At 46.6% G+C, this 22,793-nt stretch overlaps 1 protein-coding gene across 1 annotated transcript in view; it reads left to right on the forward strand.

Annotated features, from left to right (window-relative positions):
• Window positions 1–22,793, forward strand: part of LOC146868554 (epithelial sodium channel subunit gamma-like) — a 211,230-nt gene that overhangs the window by 88,991 nt on the left and 99,446 nt on the right. The window contains exon 7 of the mRNA XM_085611221.1: window positions 17,071–17,143. Within this exon, the coding sequence (XP_085467347.1) occupies window positions 17,071–17,143 (73 nt within the window). The remainder of the gene's footprint in view (window positions 1–17,070; window positions 17,144–22,793) is intronic.

Below are 22,793 nucleotides of genomic sequence, written 5' to 3' on the forward strand. Positions count from 1 at the left end.
AATCCATGTCTTGATCTGTGGTTGCAATGGGTCACTGCTGATTAGAATGAATGCAGTCTTGATTGGACTGGATGGTGTCTATCCAGGTTTCAATAGTATCTACACATGTCCTGAGCCTTTGCATGTCACTAACAACTGACGCATGTAGGTTCAGTGTTGTGTTGGTGGAAGGTGAAGTCCTCTAGGCTGAGAAGTGCATATTTAATTTTTTTGACCTGCTTATAAAAGATACCAGGTCCGATGGATCAAACCCTTATGTGAATTGTTGGCATTGAGGGACCATCACTTAATGGCGCAAATATGCAGATTTGATACCTGTAGTCCAATTGTGTTCTTGTCCATATGGCACGTTGGAACAGTAAACATCGCTTACCACGCATGCAAAACAATGCATGCCATTACAACGCAGTTGTTACAACGACGGCATTGTTACATCGCATACCATTACAATGCAAGTCAGAACAACGACTTGCTGTAGGGGGCTGTAGGTGTTGGATTTAAAATCCAACACCTTCCCTACTGTTGCCCAGACTGGAGTTGGAATAGTAGATTATACTATTCCAACATCCAGTGCCCCTCCCCCCCAGCAAGTCGTTGTTCCGACTTGCGTTGTAAAGGTATGCGATGTAACAACGCGGTCGTTGTAACAACCGCATTGTAATGTCATGTGTTCTAAACGCATGCGTACTTACGTGCCATATTCGTTGGAACAAAGCAGGTTGTTAAAGGATGACTTTTTATTTTAGGACTAGAAATATGGCCTACTTACCTCTCTTATTAAAGGATTTTTAAACTTATTACCCTTGTTGGTAGAGATTTATCCTTTTTATCTTTTCAAATTGAATTTGCCCTTTTTAGGTCTCGCCTTGGCAGTGCATGTGCTGCATGCGCTGTCTCAGCGAGACATAAAGTAATCTGTATGTTGGCTGAAACTTCCTCTAATTTGTTTTTCCGCTTGTGATTGGTTTATTTGAGCCATTACTGTTGTTTTCGTGGTTTCTGTTGGTTGTTGATTGTATAGTTACTTCTGTGTAGTCCAGAAGCAGCGGCGCCTAAGTACAGTTTCCGTGCGCTCTGCTCGCACTTGTTTTAATTGATTGCAGTGTGCCATCTGTTTCTCATGCTGCGTTTGTTTATTTACTTTGAAGCTAACTCCCTGCACCTGTAACTGGAGACTGTCCTTTGTGTGATTATAGGCTAGGCAGTTATTTTAGCATTGCATTACAGAATTGCTTGAGCGGCAGCATTGTATTACAGAATTGTGCCGATTGTGCGCTCTTTCTGTAGATATTTTTTGCTAGTTTAACTATTGTTTTGCCCTTCTGTTTATATGGTTCCTTCTTTTCCATCCTTGTTTATATAAGAGGGACTTAGTCAGACTGTCACAGCTACGAGGCACTGCAGTCACACCACTCAGCGCTACAAGCTATAGGCTCTGCGGCTTGCAATCGATTAGGGAGTGTCTGGCCATACAGCACAGGGCAGCTGAGTAGTGTCTTGCAGAGATCTGCAAGTACATCCCCTGGGTAGGCACTCCAATGGGTAATCAAACTAAGTTGATTCATGCAAAAGTGAATCCTTTTAAGATGCGTGTTTTTAAATGCTTTTATTCAGCAAATTAGTTCAATTCGATATTGTTTGGCATATCAAATGTTCATTTGTAATCCATACTACCAGATCTATGAATCTTGATCTCCTATGCATTTCGGGCTGGGACGCCCTTGGTCACGGAGCACTGTTGAGGAAGGGAGGGAGGGATGAGTCAGTGAGGGTATACCGCCTGGATTTACACGTGCTTAATGTGACTAAGTGCAACAATAACTAAAACGGGTGTGTTTGCTAACGTTTTAGTGACTGAGTGAAGGTACTGGGTAGTGCAATGGAAATTACTGCGTGTGTTGGTTGAATGCGCGCTGCGCAATGACATGCTGGGTTCTGTAGCGCTGTGGGCGAAGAACACTTACTTCATAGATACCGGTGGCAAAACGTGCCGTCCATCGCTTAGTCGAGGGGTCTGCGTGTGGTGCGGGCGGGTGCTCGTTATGTTTAAACACTCGGTAATGTGACGTGAAGAAACGTAAACATAAACAAAGGACTACTCGGAAGTATGCACGGTGGCGACCATCTTAGAATGTGGGGAGATAGAGTACAGGTGATGCAAACTGGGGAGAATGCAGAGAGCCAATGTCAAAAAACAGAAGTAGTATTACATGAATAAACAGTAACATAATAAGCAATGCATCATATTAGTATTACAGGTAACAACTATACTCAATACGGTCATTAAGACCATGCGGCTTCAGAGTCTGTAACAGATAAATCCATTCAAGTTCTCTTTTTAACAAGAGTTTATGATTGTCAATCCCTTCTCGTTTGGTGAGGGTTTCAAGTACTATGAATTTTAATTGGGCGATGGAATGCCGAGCCTCAGCAAAATGCATGGCGATGTTGGATTTCTCAACTTTCAGCCTGATGTTAGATTTATGCTCGTTGAGGCGAGTTTTAATTTTCCGTTCGGTTTTACCGATGTACAGCTTTCCACAGGGACATTTCAAAGCATATATCAAATTCATCGAGTCACAGGTAGCATCAACTTGAAGTTTAATGTTGTGACCTTTCATTGGGTGCTGGATACTGTTGCCTTTGATGACACTATTGCAGTGATTGCAATTGAAGCAAGGTATGGTGCCACGGTGTTGTGTGTGGGTTTCAGTGGGTTTAGACAAAATTTCCTTGAAATTTCTGCTTCTTGTGTGTGCAAAAATTGGTGGTTTCTCAAAAATGCCCTTGAAGTCGGGTTCACTTTGTAAGATGGGCCAGTGCTTCCGTATAATCTTCTTATATGTAGGGCTGGCTGTGGAGTATTTGGATACTATCACCATACGTTGTTCTTGCACTCTATTGCTTTTCAAAAGGCTATCTTCTCTGGTGATGAGAGCAACTCTAGATTGTGCTTCATTCAGAGTATGTTCAGGATATCCTCTAGCACGGAATCGTTCACGCATCTCATTAATGCGCATGATGTATGTCTGTTCGTCTGAAACTATGCGTTTAACACGCAACATTTGCGAATATGGCAGGTGTTGCTTCAGGGACCCTTGGTGGAAGCTGGAAAAATGTAAGGTATTGTTTCTGTCTGTGTTTTTTCTGTGTAAGTCGGTAATGAATCCCTCTGGTGTGATCTTGATATTGACGTCAAGGAAGGAGATATCTGTGTCACTTATGTGCCATGTTAGTTTTATTCTTGGATCTTTGCTGTTGATTTCTGTTAACAGATCCTGAAGAGACTCTTTGGTGTTGGACCACATGAAAAACAGGTCATCTATATATCTGACGTACATTTTGGCATGATCTTTGAACTTAGAGTTGGTATATATGTACTGTTTTTCAAAGTTCTCCATGTACACATTTGCATACGTTGGGGCAGCACAATTTCCCATCGCCATTCCGGATAGCTGTAAAAACCATTGATTGTCTAGCTTGAAGTAACTGTGATAGAGAATAAATATCATCAGTTCCATGAGGAAGGCCTGCATGTGTGTCTTTATCTCACTGTTAAGCAAAATTTGTTCGATGGCTTCAATGCCTCCAAGGTGAGGTATAGATGTATAGAGAGAACTCACGTCTGCAGTGCATAAGATCAGTGGTGGCATATTGTTGACTTGGATGGATGATAGTTTCACAAGGAAGTCTGTAGTGTCTTTGATATAACTAGCTGTGTTAACAATGAGAGGTTGGAGGTACTTGTCGAGAAATTTGCCTGTATTCTCATGTATGGATCCTTTTGTTGACACTATTGGTCTACAGGGTGGGTCTGTAAGATTATTGTGTATTTTGGGACACATGTGGATCGTTGGACTTCTTGGATGTTCTGTTATCAAGTAATTTTTAGTTCGGTCTTCAATTGTACCAACTTCATGGGCTCGATTAATGATTTCTTTAAGTAGATTCTGGAACTCAATGGTGGGATTATTGTCCAGTGCCTGATAGGTCTCCGTGTCTTGTATATGTTCCCATAGTTTTTGTGTGTACATACTTGAGTTCATAATTACTAATGCACCTCCCTTGTCAGCCTTGGTACATTTTATTTTGGGGTTGTTGGCCATACAGCACAGGGACCATGGTATACCACTTAAGGGGAGGGCCGGGGTGGGGGGGAATAACCAGAGTTTCCAGGCGACCGTGCCAAGTGGCAACTGTAGCGACCTCCCTGAATGAACCCACTGGTTGAGGATTCCCTTATTGATAGATAACTGACCCTACATGCTACTCACTCTATGGGTATGGAAGGGGGCTGCCCCTAGAAATACCACGCAGCTCTTGCCGCTGCACGGTCGTGGGTGCACGCAGTCTGTGCCGGGACCCAGGCAGGCACACTGCGGTCTGGCAGCGCACCACTATGTGACGGCACAGGAAGCCTGCACATCTCGGGTCACTGTGCACAGTGGTGAGCAGGTATCCCTGCACAAGGGCACCTTTAATCTGGCCTCGTTAGGGGTGCAGTTGCACACGTACTGTCAGCACACCGGCAAGACAGCACCACCACGGAGGCACCTCCGCTGTGGGCACAGCGCGCCTGTAGGGAGAGCCACAAGCCTGCCCGTAGGGAGAGCCGCAAGCCTGCCTGCAGGGAGAGCCGCACGCTGCCCGTAGGGAGAGCCGCACGCCTTCCTGCAGAGAGAGCCGCACGCCTGCCTGCAGGGAGAGTTGCATGCCTTTACAGGTGTGCAGGCCCCTTACAGCCGTGACCCGCCCGTGCTTCGGGCAGTTTTTTCTTCATTTACTGTCGGTTCAATTGGGCTTATGTTATAGAACAAACGCCTCGCGACGGTGCCAACAGCCATCGAAAAAGCGGCTGCCATGCGGCAGGGTTGTGAGGCTGCAGGGACCTTCACCTGGCCCCTACCCCTTTTTTGTGTACTTTGCCCCATCATAAATTTGAAGGGGTAAAACTTTGAAGGCGTTGAACATTTCCTAGCAAACTGGGGCGGGCCTGTCCTTCCCTCATTCAGATGTCACCCCTGGCACATCGGTAGCACCCTGTTACGATGTTTTCTTAGAAGCTGCGCCCAAGGCCGTTTAATTAGCAGTGTACGCTATATCTCCAGAGTTTCATGCCCCTGGAAGGAGCCCTCCCTGCGAGTTACTGGGAGAGAGCCTTTCACATGTTCAAATCCGGGGAGACAAAGAGCTTTTGTTAGTTTACTCCTGGGGAATCCATGCCCCCACTCACCCCGGGAGGAGTGGCACGTTAGCGGACCCGGGGTGCCACGCCCCTGTCCCCTACACCCGCCCTCCTCACACACCTTACCGATCTACCTCCGAGACACTACATCCTGCTGAAATATCTTCATTTGTATGGTTTACAGTGTGCACAATTCACATACCTCTGTCAGCGATTTTGTTATATCTTTAACGCACATGTAATTTGCTGGTTGTGTCTTAAAGTCACTATTTTATTACACCAGAAAGTTGCTTTTAAATTAGCATAGAAAGGTGCCAAATCAGTTTACACCGTTTACTGTCCAAGCATTATAGCGACTTCGTCTGCTCTGTTCCTTGTTGGGAAAAAAGTGATACAAATTTTACATATATTTACCTCTGTAATGTGGCCCAAGTTGTGTATTTGGCTGTGCAGCTGTTCTCCGATGGGGTGTGACTGGCCTTAGTGGTTGAGCAGGGAATGTTGCGGGCTCCCCTGAATATGAGGATGTGGTGGCGCTGTGTGAAAGTGAGCAGATAGCTGCGCAGTGTGGGATGCCGGCTCGCTTGAGGAGGGTAGGGAGAGCTGGGTTTGGGGGCTTGAGTAAAGACGTGTCTGACACTCTCCCTCCCCCTTACAAGTAGCAGGCACGTTTTTGGATGAAGGTCAGATGGAATTATGCGATTCCACGGCTGCAGCTTTTTTTTTCTCACATAATTATGGAATTGGTACACAATCCCTCATCTTCTGCACAATCTGCAGATTTTAACAAAAATATTGTTTCAAGCTCAAACGGAGCAAAAGTTACTAAAACCGTGGCGCCGTGGTCACATTGACATGAGTTTGAGCTATTGACATTACAAATAACAATGTCTTTTATTTTTGTTTTCTTTTTAAAAACATAAATAAAGGGCATTGTTATTTACAATGCCAATAGCTTAAACTCGCGTAAATGCAAGACCTATTGCATTGCAAATGCTTGTTATATTTGATGTCATATCATTATAATTGTATTATACATTTTTTTTATATTGTAATATTTGTACTTCTTGTATGTGTTATGCCTTGCATAGTTTATATAAAGCTGAACTAAAGTATAATAAATAATTCTTACTTGTATAGCGCAAACATATCATCCCTTAAGGTTTCAAAGTGCTGGGGGCCGCCAGGGAGATTAAGTGAGCTATTTCCCAAAGTCACATGATGCTGAGCTGAGCTGCCGCTCGCGACCGAACTGTGATCCCTGCGTTCCAGAGTCAGCCGCTCTGGCGGCTGCACCACACCTCCCCCTTGCTGCTTCTGATGATAATGATGTGGAACTGCTCCCAATGGTTACAACTATAGGCTTGAGCTCTGTGTAATACCATGGGTCACTGGGAGGGAGAGACAATTGAATAGAGTCCATTTGGATACATATCCTGAAGGAAGCCTGTCAACCAACTTTAGGACAGTTTCACCACAACTGTCCTAAAAGGAGCAGAGAGGGTTCCAACTAGACCCAGACGATCGACGATGTCAAAGGCGAGGCACAGTATGAGATCAGGCCCAGTGAGCATTAGAGCATCCACCCAGACTGGTAGAGCTGGAGCAGCTGGACAATGTCAAGGTTGCTAGCTGCTGACCTTCAAAACCTTTTCCCTAAGACTCCAAGGAGGACAATAGGCAGCGGTAAGAGGATTTATTGGGGAGGCGGTAGGATTTTGCTTGTTTTAGTTGGAAAAAAGGATATCTGAAGGGAGTGAGGTTTTGAAGATATCTACACGGAGTGCTGTGCTATTGAAGGTATGAGATGTGCAGGATCTCACTGTCGGCTGTTGCCTTTAGGGAGTTCATTTTTGCTGCCCTGAATGGTTAAAGATTCATGAAAGGTCTGCCATTGGAGGAGTCCAAGTTATAGGATGCGTGTTTTTTGTTGGATGCATGATTTTTGTTGGGTGTGTTTGAGGCCCCAGTGCTAGTGACCCTTTAAAGTACATCTGGCCCATAATCGCTAGGGAAGTTGTAAATAGGAAACATGCAATAGGCTCTTTTAATCCATCTATGCATCTGATGCCTGTACTGATATCCCTGCACTCGAGGATCCACAGATCACCACTCTAACTTGGCCTGCACCTAGTAATGAGATGCTAGCGTTGAAATATGTGCAGGGTTCCTCTAATGCACCACTACAGTGACATGAGCGATACACAACAACCCCATAACTGAAGACACCCACAGATCTCTCACCTGGCCTTCATCATGCAGTCTTTTACAATAACTTAAAAATCAACAATCCTTCTACAATACACCTCTTTCCTAATTTTCATAATGTACTGGTTTCCAAGTACTGAGATAGCCAAATAGCTCTTTCAAAGAAACTCAGTCCTTCCCTCCAGTAATTGAATTTGTAATTGCATTTATATAGCATTTACTACCCCTGACGAGGCGTCAAATAGCTTTTTCAGCAAGTAGCACGCTACACTGGAACCCAAAGAGGATTTGTGGTGATTTGTATAAGAGATATGAAATTAGTTTGAGCGGTGGACTTGTGAGTTTGTTATTTGGATTGAAAAAAGTATAGTGGAGGGATAGAAGAGGGAAGGGTTTGCATTTATATAGCACTTGCTACCCCTGATGAGATTTTGATGCACTTTTTGGCGGGTAGCACAGTACTCTGGAACCAAAACAGGATTAGTGGGGAACTAGTATAGGGAAATATGAAATTAGTTTGAGCGGTGGACATGTGAGTCTGTTAGTTGTATGTATGCACGTCTATCCTCTAGACATCGACAGAGTACTTGCAGTGTTCACCTGCTCTGATCACCAGTGCAGGTTTGTATGCCCGGCAATTAAAGACAATCTGATTGTAGTAACCATCTAACAAATGCGAATGATAAGAGTAAAAATAAATAATTCAGGTACTGGTCAGGCTCTAATAATAACCAGGAGTACTATCACAAAAATATCTCTACTGTTTTGCCTCATAAACTTGAAAATTGGTTCTGAGTCATCCTCAGACCTCTAGCAAAGCACCTCCACCCTGACCTACACAAAAAATGTCATTACCCAGACAAGCAGAAAGCTTTCACAACTAGTGTGGTAATTCACAATATGCGCTTGTATACAGGTCCGGACACAGTCGCTAACTCTGGCAAAGCACCTCTGTTCAACCTGCATTATACACTCGAATCTCAAAACTGAGGAGTCACCGCACTCTTAAAAAGGCCTTTGAGGCAGAGTATTTCAGTGTAATTTTGAAGCAAATCTCACTCTATCTAAATATCATGGGGTGATCCTTAAAAGCCCCTGCTTGGGACTACAGGCCCAGTTCTCAATTATGATATGTTTGGCTCTCTTGAGAAAAAGTCCATCCTTCCAGAATGCACTGCCCATGGGAAGGAGACATTTCTGTCATTTTTGAACAGATAATCTGAATATATGTCCCACCACCAGGAATATTTGGATTTCCAGATCTAAACAATTAATAACTTTCCCCGGGGCCATTCAGGAAGATAACTTACTGTCAACAACAGAAACTTATCAATTTCAATAGAAACAATTTCCAGTGTGGCACATTGCCACGTTGTTAAGCCTCCATTGTGTGCAGTTTCTGCTTTATCTGTGGTCACACGGCATTTAAAGCAGTGTTTCCATTCATCTCTTGTATCTGAGATATTGGATTTCAGGCATGATCGTGAATCATGACTTCAAATCTATAAAGTAGCGTCCATTAAAGCTGGTTCTAGCTAAGGAGTCATTTTTAGGTTTCATCCCAATGGTTCAGTGCCATTGATATGGCAACCATTGTGTAAGTGTTTCCTTGAAAAAAACTCCGGGCATACTAACAGCCAGTCTCGATCTTTGCTAGGTAAGTGAAGAACCATTGTCTTGCGCTACGAAGTAAAAAAAACCTGTCAGAATTGCATGCACGCATAATCATTCCTCTACCGACATTGCATGGGGGGGAGCTAATTTGGAAGGCATTTGCACTTGAACACATAGTATAACCTCGACAGACCACAGACTAATGAGGGGAACTTGCTAGTAGAACTGGACATTCAGTGACGCTGACTGGAGCCCAGCAGATAGTCGAGTCCAGACAGGAGCCACACCTGAATTCCCAGAGAGCTCCCACTAATTTATTGATCCCCCCTCTCACTAGACTATACCAGCTTTAGAGACACCCGCCTTCCACCTGACTGGCCTTAAGATTGCCACAGGCCTTGTGTTCCTTACGAAGTATACTTAATGATGAATGGAAAGCTTGAATTTATCTCAGCAACTAGTAATTACCCAGGCCGCATCCCAGTCCATCAATACTTTGCACACCATCTCACCATCAGTTTTAGACCCAGCTATATGCAAATCAGTCTCGACCCTCCTCCAAAGGGAACAGTTCAGCCCAAACTGCCAAGTCAGATCAATCGATCAATCAGCATTTCTTAAGCGTGGCTAATCACCCGCATGGGTATCCCGGCGCTGAAGACCTTACTGCATCAGGAGGGATCAGCTGAACAGCCAGGTCTTGAGCCCTTTCCTGAATCCCAGAAGACAGGTTGAGGTGCGGAGGTGAAGGGGGAGGTCGTTACAGGACCTAGCAGCGAGGTAGGAGAAGGAGAGCCTCCACTTTTGCTTTGGCGGATGTTGTCAGGATACGCTCCACAGGATCCAGCGGTAGTAGAAAAAGGTCCACCTCCTGATATCACCAACACCCCTGGGTATAAGACAGGGTGCTCGAGGGATCAGGCGAGGGAAAGGATAGGGAAGGGACAGCAGGGGAATTAGAACCTGTAAGAAAAAAAGGAAACAGTTGTACTCACTTATGCAAGTAACTTCTACTCTCATTCGGTCTCGCTAAAAAAGTCTGCTGTACCTGGGAAGGGACAAAGCCGTCTACAATCCTACGGAGTATACCCAACGTCTGTCGAGGAAACCCAGATCTGCAAAGAGACACCAACAGCATTAGCGTGACTTCCCATGAGCCATTCAATCATGCGGCAACAGGAACTCATACACATACGTACCCCCAGACACTAATCCCGCTGAAGCTGTTGTGTTGAAATAAAGGAATTTTGCCCCCAGGATCACTGCTCGAGAGATCAATGTCTTTATGGGGGTGGCTTGTTCTATTCACAAGTATTATGCACCCATCCTTAGTGAGTCTTGGATACCTGACACCGTTTGTGACAGGAGCTCCCCCAACATACACGGAAGTACGCGGTTCCTTCACCGCTGTACTCCGCTATGCTTCCCAGTGTTTAATTAATTGTTAATCCGATATACTACTGCAAAGTACCTGATTAGTCCCACCAACGTGTCACAGGACACACACGGTAGTACGCGGTTCCACCTCACCGCCGTACTCCGCTGTGTAAAGGACATGAAAGCAAAGAAAATAACCGGAGAACAGGGACTCTTTCTCCTTACTTGGTAATACGTGGCAGCCGCTCGCCGTATTCCGTTCTGCTGAAATCCTACAGAATCAAAAAGCCCCGTGAAAGGCAGCGGCCAACTCACGAGGCAACTCGCTGTTCGGGAACCGTCTACTTCGATCCGAGAAGCAGACTCCAATTCTCCGCAAAGGCCAGGTCAAAGCGTCCGGCTCCAGCCCGCAACTCCTCTACAACGCGAGGACGGGAGCAACGTCAAAATTACGCGCTCTGGCCCGCGCGTTCACAGAGTCTATATTCCCTCCTCTCGTAGAGCATCATGGGAGTTGTAGTTTACGATCGGGATTCCGCAATGTAGGCGCCGCTTCGCCTGAATCCTGACAGATGTAGGGGGTGTGAGCGAGGGAGAGGGAGGTTGAGCTTAGGTGTCTGGAGGGTTGGTGGAAGTTCGTGCGGTGGTTGATTTACACTGGTCATTGATTGTGAAGGGCTTTGTAGATGAGGATCAGCATCTTGAACTGACATCTGTTCTGAATAGGTAGCCAGTGGAACTTCTTGAGGTGGGATGTGATATGGGTCTGTTTTGGGGAGGTCAAAGAAGAATCTGATCGCTGAGTTCTGGTATAGTCTGTAGTCTCTTCAGGAGGTGGGTGGTGATTCCTACGTAGAGTGTGTTGCCATAATCCAGCCGGCTGATAACTAGGGCTTGAGTGATGGTTCATCTAGTTTTCAATGGGAGCTATTTGAAGATTTTCCGAGAGAGGAAGCAGGTGGATGTCTGAATTGATCTTCCTTTTCATGGTGAGTTTGATGTCTAGGATAATGTCAAGGTTGCAGGCATGATCTGTTGGGGTGGGTGAGGGTCCTAGTTCAGGAGGCCACCAGGAGTCATTTCACAGGGAGCGTTGTTTCCAAAGATAAGCACTTCCGTTTTGTCCATGTTGAGTTTCAGGCAATTGCTTTTCATCCAATCAGCGACGCTTGTCATGCACCTATGGAAGTTGGCCCTTGTGGTGCAGGGGTCTTCTGATAGCAAGTGGATAAACTGGGTATCATCTACATATGATATGATGCTTAATCCTTAGGTTCTGATGATTTTGCCCAACGAGGTCATTTAGGTGTAGGACAGTGTGGAGCTTAGGGATGAGCCTTGAGGGACGCCACAGATGATGCTCTTGGATTCCGAAGTGAACAGTTGTAGGCGGATTCTCTGGATTCTTCCAGAGAGGAAGGAGGTGATCCATTTAAGGGCATCTCCTTGGATTCGGATCTGATGAAGCCTACTTGAAAAGGGTGTGGTGGGAACCGGAGTAGAGAGCTGCTGAGAGGTCGAGGAGGATCACAGCCGCTGTTCTCCTGGGACAAGGAGGGTTCTGATGTCATTGGTGGCAGCGATCAGGGTGGGTTCAGTGCTGTTGTTGATGTAGAATATGGATTGGGAGGTGTCTAGCAGATTTTTGTTCTCCATGTGTTCCGTGAGTTGGCGATTGAAGACTTTTTCGAGCACTTTAGCCAGAAAGTAGAGCGATGGGACAGTAGTTCTTGAGTTCGCTGGGTTCTGCAGATGGTTTCTTGAGAAGTGGTTCGACTTTTGCATGTTTCCAATCTTTGGGGAAGGTGGCTGTGGTGATAGATGCTTTGAATATGGCTGTGAGCTCATTGCTGATCTTCTTTCTCCCGAGGTTGTAACTGTGGTGGGGACAAGGGTCCGTGGTGGCTGTGGTGTTCTGCATGGTGAGCTGGTCCCAGGTGGTGAGTAGGTGGTATGGGGTTGTATCTGTGGGAGCAAAGAGGCTGTAGTTGGTCACAGGGGTGGGTTGGGGTTCGAAGTTATTTAAAATGGTGGAGATCTTGTGGAAAAAGTCTGCAAGGGTGTCACAAAGTTCCTAGGAAGGGGTGATGTTTTCAGTGGCGGAGGGGTTGGAGAGCTCTCTGGTGATGTTGAAGAGTTCTTTGCTGTGGTTAGAATTGGCTTTGATGTGGTCAGTTAGGACACTCCTTTATGTCTTCTTTAGGAGCTGGTGGTATTGGTTGAGGGAAGTCTTGAAAGTAGCTCAGTCTGTGGGCTCCCTGCTGGAGCGCCATTTCCTTTCAAGTTGCTTGCAGTTGCGTTTCGTGTTTCTCAGTTCCATGGTGTACCAACTGGCCTGTTTGGTGGATCTCTTGAGTTTGGTGTGCTCAACGGGGGTGGCTCTGTCAGCGCAGTCAGTCATCTAGGAGGAGAAGTTCTTGACAGGCTGTTTTAGGTGGTTGCGGTGTCAGGTTGGGAGGTGTTGAGGGTGTCAGTCCACTGGCTCTCTGACACTTTGTTCCAGCTGATCCACCCTGAACCAGAACACAAGCAATCCAAGAATGCTTTCACCCTTGTTATGGGCTCATCACCCAGGTATAGCTTGGTTCCAACTGACATAGTGTGCACGGGAACCATGTCTGGGCATACCCATCCCACTTAGGGCGACATACTAAAGTACCCAAAAAGTGATGGATGGAATGACCGAATTATTCTTGGCCACTGTAATTACTCTGGGCGCATCCCAGTCCATCGTTATTTTGCACACCATGCCACCTAACAAGGGCTAAACCGGTTCTATGTTGCTAGTGTTCCAGTACAGGGAGAACCTGGCCTGGCAGTTCGAGTCAAAACTGAGGTGGCACAGTGGGCAAAAAACAATGGATTGGGATGCGGCCATCACCTTGTTGTTTTTGCATCTGACAGCCTAAGTGCACCGGGTATGACCAGATGTGGGTCCCAGGCTCACTGTGCCACTAGAAGCAAGCTATACCTGGCTGAAGAGACCTAACACGGGCAAAACATGTCCTAGGTTGCTTGTGTTCTGGTTTAAGGAGGACCTGGCCTGGCATTTCAGACTGGTTTTTTCCCAAGAGGAGCAGAGTCAAGGCTGATTTGAATATGGCTGAGTCGACAACTAAAATGGCATGTTGGGCAAAAAACTATGGATTTGGATGGGACCCGAGGGCTCACCAGTGGCTGAGATTGATTCAAGCATTCCAGCCATCATATTGTTGCTTTTGCATTTGAGGGACAAGGTGTGCCAGGTATGCCCAGACATGGGTCCTGGGCTTGCTGTACCACTGGAATCAAGCTATACCTGGGTGAAGAGCCCTAAGAAGGGCGAAACCGTGCCTAGGTTGCTTGTGTTCCAGTTCAGGAAGAACCTGGCAGTTTGGCCTGGATTGTTCCCATGAGTTGCAGGGTCAAGTCTAATTTGCATATGGCTGGGTCCAAACTGAGTGGCACGGTGGGCGAAAAACAATGGATTGAGGTGCGGCCCAAGCGATTGCCAGTGGCTGAGATTGATTCAAGGATTCCATTCATCACCTTGCTGTTTTTGCATTTGATACCCTAAGTGCGCCTGGTATGCCCAAACATGGGTCCCGAGCTCACTGTGACTCTGGAGCCAAGCTACACCTGGCAGAAGAACCCTAACAAGGGCTAAACCGGTCCTAGATTGCTTGTGTTCTGGTTCAGGGAGAACCTGGTCTGGCAGTTTGGGCTGGACTGTTCCCATGAGGAGCAGGGTCAAGGCTGATATGCATATGGTTGGGTCCAAACTGAGGTGGCAAGGTGGGAAACAAACGATGGATTGGGATGCGCTCTGAGCAATTGCCAGTGGCTGAGATTGATTCAAGCATTCCATCCATCACTTTGTCGTTTTTGCTTTTGTCTGCCTTGGCATAATTTCAATGATGGCCTGTGTTGAGGCTGCGGTCATGAGCACAATGCAGGTTCTTCTGGTTTCCAGCTTTCTCCTGTCCCTAAGAACCAAGTCCGTTGACCACTGATTTGATGCTTTCTGGGACAGTTAAAGCATGCCATGGCTTCTATCAGCAAATCTTGTTTTCCATAGGGCTCACTGAGGTATTAGTGTGTGGAAAATTCATGGCCATTACTTTCTAGAGTAATAGACACATGCTGCGTAAACACTTGCTCTCCTCTACTTCAAGTCCACCCGAGTAAAAGCCTCACAATCTAACAACAGAGCAATTGGTGCAAGTGAACATAAGTAGCAGGTACACCAGTGTATATGCTTAGCCATCCATTTCTCCAAAAGCCAATGTCCAACATGACCAAACCTAATGCATTTGTAAATAGTGGTTAGAATCTGTTAGATTATTTCAGCCAGCAAGATCATTTTTAAGTGACCCGCCATAACTGAGTCCCACCTGATCGTCACACTGCGAGCTTTAGTTGCTCTCTTACCAATAAATGTTGTGCACAGAAATGTAAGCAGTGGCACTGACGATCAGTGCAATGGTTTATTGCAATATTCATGAGGGGTGCAATGTAGGCCGCAATGGGACACGATATATACAGTAAAAGAAAAAATACTTCAATTCTCACACGATGCCTCACAATTAGTCAACATGTGATTTTAAGAGTGGTTACCAGTCTACTTCCCAGAGCACAGGATTTCAAGTTACAAGGAAGCAACATATTCCTCTGCTACAATAGTGACATTAAAAGCCCACAACAGCATAGAGGTCATATATGCCCATTAAGTCCATTATACGCCACAGAAGGGACAATCAGCACAGCATCTGGTCTAGACTTGCCGATCTGGCTTCTTCCTGGTGGGCTGGGGGCTTCTTTTAGAGCAGTAGGAGTTACCATCACTCATCCATGCCCACTTCGGCTCATTGTAACCGTGGACTCCTGAATTCAGGGGCTAGTGTGAAATCTTTTTGCCAGGCTGATTCGGTTTCCAGTTTCGCACTGCAGAGCAGAGGCAGAAGTCCAAAATTAAAGCATGTGTACACTATGGTGCCGATTAGGATCCTGGAAAAAATTTCCCCAACCGAATTGAATCTGGACTTTTTTCCGTACAAATGGTAAAAGCGCCGTACAAACTGTCAAGTACGATTCGTATGGGAAAAAGTCCATACAAATCGCATTGGGAAAATTCCCCCACACGTCCTCGGGTCGGGAAAAGTCTCCGACACGTCCCCGGACATTTTTACGTACAAATGGGAAAACTGAAGTCCAAATGCGCAAGTACGATCCGTCCCATCCGTCCGATTGTACAACTGTATGGAAAAAAGACCGTCCGGAGCGAACTCCCATAGCAACCATGGAGATGTCCAAACAAGTGCCCGGTACGCGGCGTACCCCCCCCCCCGCCCCCCGTATGTTCGCGCCGTACCCCCAGCCCCCCCGCGGATGGGCGCGCCGTACCCCCAGCCCCCCCGCGGATGGGCACGCCGTACCCCTAGCCCCCCCGCGGATGGGCGCGCCGTACCCCCAGCCCCCCCGCGGATGGGCGCGCCGTACCCCCCAGCCCCCCGTATGTACGGAGCGTACCCCCCAGCCCCCCGTATGTACGGAGCATACCGCCCAGCCCCCCGTATGTACGGAGTGTACCCCCACCCCCGTATGTACGGTGCGGACCCCCAGCGCTGGGGGTCCGCACCGTACATACGGGGGTGGGGGTATGCGCCGTACATACGGGGGGCTGGGGGTACGGGGGTACGCTCCGTACATACAGGGGGCTGGGGGGTACGCTCCGTACATACGGGGGGCTGGGGGGTACGGGGGTACGCTCCGTACATACGGGGGGCTTGGGGGTACGGGGGTACGCTCCGTACATACGGGGGTGGGGGGGGTACGGCGCGTACCGGGCCCCCTAATCAGCTCGCATCGCTGCGTACTTAGCTTTTCCGGCACTTTTTAGGTGCCGTAAAATTTTTTCCATCCGGACTGCAGTCGGTGCGAATCGTAATTGTTGGTACGTAAAAACATGCCTAACTCCGTCCGGACGTCACGTCCGCGGTGTCCCGGATCACATTTGTATGTATTTTTCTGTCGGTTGGTCTTTTTTCCGATTCGTACGGAAATGGTGTTTCCGTACGAATCGTAATTGCATGTTTGTAAAGTTTTACAACCCGGTACGAGTCGGACGGAGAAAAAGCTCCGACCCACGGTTTGTACCGGGTTTTTCCAGGATCGTAATCGGCCCCTCTGTCTGCTAACAATAATATAGCCTTAGAGCCTGTCATAGCGAGCTATACTGGCCATTAAAGGCCCTCTCAAGTGTTAAATAAACAAGCCGAGGGCTACAGCAGGCTCTAAGGTTATTAGGACATTCTGCCCCAGAGGGTAGAATGTTCTAATTTGTAAAACAAAGGCCTCACGGAGCCCGAGGGGATTTTAATCCCCTCAGGCTCTTTGAGGCCTTTTGTTCACAGCAAGAGCTGTGAACAAACATTAAAATGTTGGAACTCCAGGCTTCTACCGGCCATTAGAAGCCCGGAGCTCTCCATTGTTTTCAATAGAACTCCCAATATTCCAATGTTCTAATAAGCATTCCAAAACAATCATTAACTCTTGCTGAATCATATTCTATTAGTGTGATTGTTTCTTTATTGTATTATGCATTCTTAACACTACTGTATTATAAATGTGTACATTTTGTATATTCCTCAATAAAAAAGAGATGATTGGTAGCCAGTCCTGCTGAGATATGTCTGTCTTTCCAACAGGAAACTGCGTGGAGTTGTACGAGTTCAAATTTGCCCATGATGACTTGAACTGCCACTGTCCTCTGCCGTGCAAGTGAGTAAAGCTCTACCCGACTCTTGATTAGTTATGCATGTTGTTACTGCACCTCGGTCTCTGGCTAGTGCTCACAACTGGGATTACCACTCTTCACCACATGGGTGCCCTTCATTACTAGTCAGGCCTCCATAGTAGTAAGGAGGGACTAGTCGGTGAAGGTACATCCCTTGCACAAAGCCAATGAGTCTCAGGCTTCTTTTTGGTAGGAAGACGCATAGTGGATGCAGCTTTTAGTAGTGAGGTGATTGGCCATGTATATCTATCTCATTGTATGTCTGCATAAAATCATTTACGTTGCGCACAAGGTGTTGGATGGAATGCTTAAGTTCATCTCAGCCACTGGTAATTAGTCTGAGACAGTTTTCTTCTGTATGTTCCAAGTAGCATATGATGGTTCCTTATGTGTTTTAATGTTTTCCGCATGATTTAGTTACAATTTTAAACTGTGAAGGGATCAGTGGCAGGGCTTGCTCTGAGCTGTTTGGGCCACATTCAAATTCTGGCTCATCTCTAACCTGGACCTGCCCTGGAATATTCTAGCTTGCCTGTGCCTACCTATATGTGGGGCGTTCGTATGTACTGTGAATCTAGCACACTCAGGCCCAGATGTACAAACATCTGGTCGCAACATACTGGTTGCAAATTGGAACCAGTATTTTTATGACCAGTGAAAATTCTTTAAGAACCAACATATGCAATAGTAGGTCAATTTTTAAAAGCCTGAATCATAGTGGGTCATAATCGTACCTCATGAATATTAATGAGGTAGGTCACAAATTATAACTCACTTCAATTGGAGGCCATCACAGGGAAGGTAGCCTGCTGGAGTCAGTAGACCACCAAGTCTGTGATTGCTTTTAAATAAAGCAAGCTTTTTTAATGCAGCCCATTTTCCCTAAAGTACAAGTTGAGGTGTTTAAAAAAAGACCACTGTCTCCTCTTCAACAAACTTTTTTCTAATTCATAAAGAAAACGAAGTCCCAAGGGGACCACTTCCCTTTTGTCAATGGGTTACTACCTCCTTGGAGCTCTCAGTAACTTTTCAATGTTTTGCACCCAGATTTCGGTCATAAAACAATGATACATAGCATACCATTTTGGTATTCAGAAGGGATGCCTACAACATGCTGCTTTCAGGTACAGAATTAGTATGAATTTGCGATCCCATTTTAGCAGTCAAAATATTTCTTTCGATTTCTAAAATGGGATTAGCACATATGAAAAAGCTTTTTTACGGTCTCATATACTGAATCTGAGCATTTCCAACCCTAAAATGCTTAGTACGTTGGACCATTACAGTCTTGTTAGCAAGAAAAGTTGAGGTTAAACTGTAGTTTTCTAACACTGCAACACAAAGATTTCTGTCTATCAATTACTCCCTGAAATACAAAGAACAAAGAATGTATCATGAACTCAGGAAAATCAGATTTCCCTGGCTGAGTGCAGACTGCCTTGGAGGGTGCTTTCATATAAACAACTGCTAAGTGTTGTGGGTGTAAACGTATGCACGTGTGTTTTTGTGTGTATGCGAGGGTTGCCATCTTTCTCTGAAAAAGTACTGTCCATTTTAATATTCTGCAAGGGCTAAGGACTGGTAGGTACAGAAGAACTTGTGTAAAATTCTCAACATCATTTTGTAACATGACAATTATCACTGTATTTTCTTTATAATCCTTTCAAAATAATGTAGGGGTTGACTTATATTTTGGTGGTAATGATACTCTGTCGCAACTGCAATGGAGTATCCTTACCGCCAAGCTATTGGTCCACCCGCCAGCTTTAGGAGTGGGCAGACCATGGTCTGCCCACCAAATTTAGATAGGAGGACATAAGTCAGTTTTCACTGCTTGAAACCGTCAGGAAAACCCTTTTGGGAAGGGCCAGTGAAAACTACTCAATGCTCCCCTTGCCATGGGAGAGAACTCCCTTTACAAAGGGATACTTTTTTTAATTTAAAAAAGAAAACCCTTTTTCAGGATTTCCTTTTGACAAAAAAATAAATAACTTTGATGGACGGCTCCATAATGTTGATGGAGCTGTGCATCAAGCTAAAAAAACATTGACAGGGACTGCCTTGATGGTGGTTCCTGCCAATGCTTTTGAAATGACCACCAGCTTGGCGGTCATTTCTAAATTTGGCCGGTCGAGTACCCCATGCCTGGTGGACGTTAAGCCCTCTGCCAGGTTGACAGAAAATGAATACTCCATACAAGACAAGCATTGGCATAGCCAATAGGTCTCGCATTTGGGACCTTATAAGTGCTTAGCCATGCAACAGTTGATGTTGTTGCACCAAGGATATTGTGCTGCAGAACTAAATACTTATAAGGTCCCAAAAGCGAAACCTATTGGCTATGCCAATGCTTGTTTTTATCTCTGTGTTGCTTCCTTACTGCCTTCCTACTATGTAATGCTATTTCCCTCTGTTTTTTACAGTGTGTATGTAAAGCGCTCTGATACCTGCGGGTTAAGCTAGCGCTATATAAAACTTTTAAAATAAAAATAAAATAAATAAATGGTGAAAAGGAAAGTGTTGGTGAAACCTGGGGATTTGCAGTGTTTAAAGGCAGCCACTGATGCACTCAATATGTACAGCTGTGTCTAAAACAAACGCTCGCTGCGGGAGTCAGAGGTCTCAGCCGAGCATGAACAGCACTGAGGACACGGGAGGGGGGAGGGGCAGAGGGAGGGAGCCTGGCAGAGAGGGCGAGCAGACTGGGAGTGGGAGAGAGATGACAGTGTCCATAGGGGACGGACGAGAGTCATTAAGGATTTAGGTGAGGTCTGGAGACAAGAGAGGCCTGGAGAGAGAGAGGGAGGGGAGAGGACATGCTGGCAGGGGGAAGAGGCGGATATAAGGGCACTAGTGAGGAAGAGGAGGCGTCGGCGGGGGAAGCAGATCCTCAGAGAGGCATACAGGGCATAGAAGAGGCAGCGGTCACAGCAAGAGGTACAAGAGGCCAGAAAAGGAAGGTGACGTAACGGCCAGGACTGCCGACTGTGGCGCTGGGTACCAGATTCGAGTCTTGGCGTCCTCTGCTCAACATCCTCTGATTCCAGGCAAATCACCTAATCACCCCCTTTCTACCAAAGAATGAATGTGTCCTTGTGTAACATAACTGATGATCATGTAAAGCGCTCGATAGCTTCGGGTCGAGTTTGCGCTATATAAATCTGAAAAAAAAAAAAGAAAGGAGGCGAAAACATCATCAGGAGGTAGAACGGAAATGCTGAATCAGAAGAAAAGAGCAACGTAGCTAAAGAGTGCCAAAGAGAAGAAAGCGCTTTGATGCCCTACTCATTGAGCGCATGTGCCTAATCCCAATAAGTAGTGCTACAAAAAGGGATGTATGCTGAAAGATGAAGGTGGAGGTGGGAAGGGCACCTGGGAGGTATGATATTATAATGAGGGGTGATGTAAAGAGGGCCAGAAGGAGGGAACAGTGAGGCGAACTAATGATACAGTCTGGTGGGCACAGGAGGGAGCAGGAAAGATGCAAGATTTAAGGAAAAGATCTGAGATAAGAAGAAGAGAGAATAGAATAAAACTGTTAGGACAGCGACAAGGACATTTCGGACCAGCCGAGTGAGAAAGAGTCAAGAAATATGGTCCAAACTTTAGAACAAGGAGGGGCGAAAGGATGCAAAAAAGGCTATACCGATTTAGCAGCCATTCTAGGGAAAGACTCATAATTACGGAGGAATCCTCAACGAGGCACATCATTAATGAGGTAGAAGGATTACACATTTAGCAAAATGTGACATAATGAGGCAGAACCATCCCACAATGAGGCTAAAATAGGCACAAATCGAAAGGAGGCTCTGGGGGCCGTGCGTGTGAGGCAGAGAGAGGTAGAGGGTGGAACAAAAAGACACAAAGATGTACAAGGCGGTGTACAAAAGCATGTAGAACTGGAAGGAGGCACACCACCCAAAGAGGCCGAGAGAGCTATGAGAGGGCACACAGAGCTAGAAGGGGGTACAGAGAGCCACAACAAGACACATACCCTCAAGGAGGTACAGCGAGCCAAGAGGAAAATCAGAGAGCCACAAAGCATCAAGGAGGTACAGAGAGTAGCGCGAAGGCATAAAGACCCGTAGGTAGGCAGATAACTTCAAGGAGCACAGACAGACAGCCATAATGAGTTACACCGGGCCATAAGGAAGCAAAAACAGTCATAAGAAGGCACAGGCAGCCACAACGAGGTACAGAAGGCCGCTGTAGGAGAGTGGCATCGACTGCATAGTTGCCCCCAACTTTTTGCTGATGTTTTGACTGTTTTCTGACTCTAGCCAGGCTGTGGCCCTGCTATCCAGGACCTCAGCTTATCTGCTTCCTCTCTAAACTAATGTGAGTACCATAGGTACATACCAATTGGATACTGAGGACACCCTATCAGCCCCTTGTAGATGGTACCCTAGGTACCCAGGGCATGGGTCCCTCAGAGGCCTACCAGGGGCTGCAGCACTTATTGTGCCACCCCTGGGACAGCCATACAAACTGACACCACCAGACCACTACTGTAGTCTGGGTAAGGTGGTGCTTGCACCCCTTACAGGGATATAGGTATCCTGTATCCCACTTAATACAACACATATATCCTCATAGGTCACCCCTAAGGCAGGCCTTGCTAATCCTACAAGGCAGGGTGCTGAGATATGTGTGAGGGGGAACCCCTACCTGAGTAGGGCCGCTCTGCAACCTTCGTAAAACTATTGCTGGGTTGTTTGTAGTGCAGCCATACCATATACTCTTAACCGCATTATAAGTAATCACGATAGCGTGATAACTTGAGAGTGGCTGCACAGAACCATGTCATGTTTGGTGTCAAACATCGTGGAATCATACCCCCAATCCAGCCATGGGAGTGAGGGCATGATTCCCCCCTGCTAGAGGGGTGATATGGTAAAAGCCGCAGATTTTAGACACCAATTTAAAAGTGCACACGTAGTACAAAATGGATGCTACCCACCACCCACACGACTCTGGCTGCCTGTTGCTGGGCAGAACTCCAGCCACGGCAGCTGGACAATAGGGATCTTGTTGCAGGGAGGTGTTCCCACCTCCCCAGACAGACTATGTGGATTGGAACTGGGTGGGTGCACCATAGGATGTCTTTCAGACTTGCACATAGGCTTCTCCAGTGCCTACTTCTGCATGCACCGCCTCAAACCGGTTCATGGGCATCCTGTCCCCTGCCCAGGCGGGAAAACACACAAAGGGGAGAGGGTGTAGCCACCCTTTCCCGCCTGAACTCTCATTGGTGGGCTCTGATTCAGACACTCCCCTAATCTCTGGATAAAGGTCGGAGCAGGGTCCCCAGAGCCTCAGATTAATCTTGGACTTCAAAGACTTGAACCTTCGACTTGCTACCGCACAGCTGAATGAAGAAATCTCCCTTGGGGTAAAGGAGATACCCCCCTGCTTGGCAGGCACCTGAAACACTGCAAGTGACCTGGTTGGAACTTCACTGCTCCTACGGACATCGAAGACTTCTGCCTACCCTGAGGTGGGTTTCCAAGCATCCCAGAGGCCAGTGAGTGTGCACAGCAAATCTCAGCACCGTGGACCCCGTGGGTGCTGAGATCCCCAATACCCCAGGACACCGGCCACCTCTTGCATAGCACACGACCCCGACCAGTGGGG

Source organism: Triturus cristatus, chromosome 1_2 (assembly GCF_964204655.1).
Source record: "Triturus cristatus chromosome 1_2, aTriCri1.1, whole genome shotgun sequence".
In the NCBI taxonomy this organism is placed as follows: domain Eukaryota; kingdom Metazoa; phylum Chordata; class Amphibia; order Caudata; family Salamandridae; genus Triturus; species Triturus cristatus.